Here is a 3,162-nt window from a genome sequence, read left to right as displayed (position 1 = left end):
ATTCCTGTCCATTGGATTGTAAGGTTTATGTGGGAAATCTTGGGGACAACTGTGACAAGAGAGAATTGGAACGGGCTTTTGGCTATTATGGGCCACTCAGAAGTGTGTGGGTTGCTAGAAACCCTCCCAGCTTTGCTTTCGTGGAGTTTGAAGATCCCCGAGATGCAGCCGATGCTGTCCGAGAGCTAGATGGGAGATCACTATGTGGCTGCCGAGTAAGAGTGGAACTGTCCAATGGTGAAAAGAGAAGTCGAAATCGAGGCCCGCCTCCCTCTTGGGATCATCGCCCTGGAGATGATTATCGTCGAAGGAGTCCTCCACCTTGCCGCAGATCTCCAAGTCGCTGAAGCTTCTCCCGTAGCCGGAGCAGATCCCTTTGCAGAGATAGGAGAAGAGAGAGATCACTGTCCCGGCAGAGAAATCATAAGCCGTCTCGATCCTTCTCTAGGTCTCGGAGCCGATCTAGGTCAAAAAGGAAAAAATAGAAGACCAGTTTGCAAGATGAGTGGTGTACAGGAAATATAGCTTCATTTGACAGGAGTATGTACAGAAAATTCAAGTGTTGTTTGAGACTTCATAAGCTTGGTGCATTTTAAAAAATATATATTTTATTGATTTTTTACAGAGAGGAAGGGAAGGAGAGAGAGAGAGAGAGAAACATCGATCAGCTGCCTCCTGCCCACCTCCCACTGGAGATGTGCCCGTAACCAAGTTACATGCCCTTGACTGGAATCGAACCTGGGACCTTTCAATCCAAAGGCCAACGCTCTATCCACTAAGCCAAACTAGCTAGGGCAGCTTGGTGCATTTTTAAGATGTTTTAGTTGTTCACATTTGTTTGTTTGGAAAAGTGACACATAAAGATGTAATTCTCGACCACGCATTGGACCAGAACGAGTACCCTTTCTTCTCTCGCTTTGGATCTCAAGTCTCACCGCTGATCGAAATGGACCCCAACTGCTCCTGCGCCACTGGTGGCTCCTGCACCTGTGCTGGCTCCTGCAAATGCAAAGAGTGCAAATGCACCTCCTGCAAGAAGAGCTGCTGCACCTGCTGCCCCGTGGGCTGTGCTAAGTGCGCCCAGGGCTGCGTCTGCAAGGGAGCCTCCAACAAGTGCAGCTGCTGTGCGTGATGCGTGACGCGGGGAGAGCCCGCTCCCGGATGTAAAAAGAGAAATGTCTACAAACCTGCATTTTTGGATTTTTTTTTTAAACCCTGACCCAGTTGCTATGTCCCTTTTTGTATGAAATATTTGGATGACAATAAACGTTTCGAGACTCAAAAAAAAAAAAAAAAGATGGAATTCTCTATGGTTTGAAATGGATCATATGAGGCATGTAATATCAAGAATTGTTACCTTACAATGTTCTCTTAAGCAAAATTGAATTTGCTTTGAACTTCAGTCTTGCGTAGACTGATAATAAACCTCTTAACTTCTGCCCAGCTAAAGTGTGATGTGGAATATTGTGGAAACAAAACTGGCAAAATTGGATGTAAGACTTTCCAAATCTGTGACCTAATATGTAGCTGTAGTTGGACAAGCAGTCTTCAAAAGCTGCGGTGAACACAAGCCAGCAGCTAAAAATTAAAGCTGCACCCTTAAACTAGATGAGAGGTTTAAAAAAATCCAAGTAGTCTTTACATTGAGCAGATGTCCAGTTAGTGTAGAATCTAAGAAGTTTTAAGAAAGTTAGTTTACCTTTGCTTTCGGTCATAAATTTAAGTGATTGCTATATATGAATACATGACTATTGGTAACATTCTTCACTTGGAAGTTTGAGACTATTAAAGATAACAGTGTCCTGCCAGTTTAAGGGTACATTATAGAGCTGAACTTTGAGTTATTGTGCAAAATATTTTTCCATGCTGTCATTTGTAATGTTTTGTGAGAATCCTTGGGATTAAAGTTTTGGTTACCAAAAAAAATGAGTTGTGGGGAGCCAATATAGGGTTAAGCCTGGGACTGACCTGTTGGCAAAGTCACAAACAAGTGTTCCGAGTCTTAAACAACCCAATCCTAGAGGTGGCCACTGATTTACATGCGCTGTCATTTAAAAAATAAAAATGGGGGAATTTGCCCTGACTGGTTTGGCTCAGTGGATAGAGCATCAGCCTGTGGACTGAAGGTTCCCAGGTTCAATTCTGGTCAGGGGCATGTACCTTGGTTGCGGGCACATCCCCAGTGGGGACTGCGCAGGAGGCGGCTGATCGATGTTTCTCTCTCATCGCTGTTTCTGACTCTTTATCCTTCTCCCTTCCTCTCTGTAAATAATCAATATTATATATTTTTTTTAAAAAATGGGGGAATATACCGGAAACTGATCCCCCCTTGCTGCTTGACACAGTCGCTGTAGGGAATAAACATCTGTACAGCTTATGTTTCAAGGGACCTGGTGTATATGGTGTATGTTTGCTACCCCCTCTCAGCGCCATGTGTTTTAAACAGTACCACCTCTCAGAGAAAGGTTGTTTCCCCAGGTGAGGATTTTTCCCTGGATTTAGGGATTAACAGGACTAAGGAAGGGAATAAATCTGCAAAACCCCTTAAGTAAGTGCCAAGCGGGTAGTTAATCACTTTAACTGCAAACAATCTTGCTTAAACTACATAATCTTTACTTAGGATAATCTCCTTCAGTTACTTCCTTGTAGCTTGATAGAACAATAGAGTAACCTTGGAATGGGGATAAGGAACACCCTAACCTTTGGAATAGAATAGATAGGATTAAAATCAACTGGTATAAATACAGATTTAACAAGACAATAAGACACAGAACTTGGTTGGAGATCCTGGCTAGAGAACCTGGCTAGGCTGCTGATCAACTGAATGCTGTTTCCATGTCATTCCTTCTTCGCCCACTCTGTCCACACCTTTGGGAACCCCTGGACCTGCTGGGGTTGGACCCCAACAGAAAAGTATTAAACAATATTTCAGTATTAATTCCATACAAAATCTTTCAAATATTAGACTTGATAGATAATATGCTGGAATAATATGCTGACCTTGAAGAAGCAAATGTTCTGGAGAGACCCACCTGGAAAAATGGTCTCTCACAGCTAAGGGCCTCAATCCTACAACTTTAAGAAATTTTTAAAAAATATATTTTATTAATTTTTTACAGAGAGGAAGGGAGAGAGATAGAAACATCGATGAGAGAGAAACAT

General features: G+C 42.7%; 1 protein-coding gene across 1 annotated transcript; it reads left to right on the top strand.

Moving 5' to 3' along the window:
* The first annotated feature begins 863 nt into the window (after window positions 1–863).
* Window positions 864–1,296, top strand: LOC102250329 (metallothionein-1E). The gene has a single exon (XM_005868940.2). The coding sequence runs from the start codon at window positions 947–949 to the stop codon at window positions 1,130–1,132; it is 186 nt and encodes a 61-aa protein (XP_005869002.1). The 5' UTR covers window positions 864–946; the 3' UTR covers window positions 1,133–1,296.
* The last annotated feature ends 1,866 nt before the right edge of the window (window positions 1,297–3,162 follow it).

The sequence above is a fragment of the Myotis brandtii genome, unplaced genomic scaffold (assembly GCF_000412655.1).
Source record: "Myotis brandtii unplaced genomic scaffold, ASM41265v1 scaffold280, whole genome shotgun sequence".
NCBI lineage: Eukaryota > Metazoa > Chordata > Mammalia > Chiroptera > Vespertilionidae > Myotis > Myotis brandtii.
The sequence above is the reverse complement of the archived record's forward strand: the minus strand, read 5'-3'. Positions and strand labels throughout refer to the sequence as shown.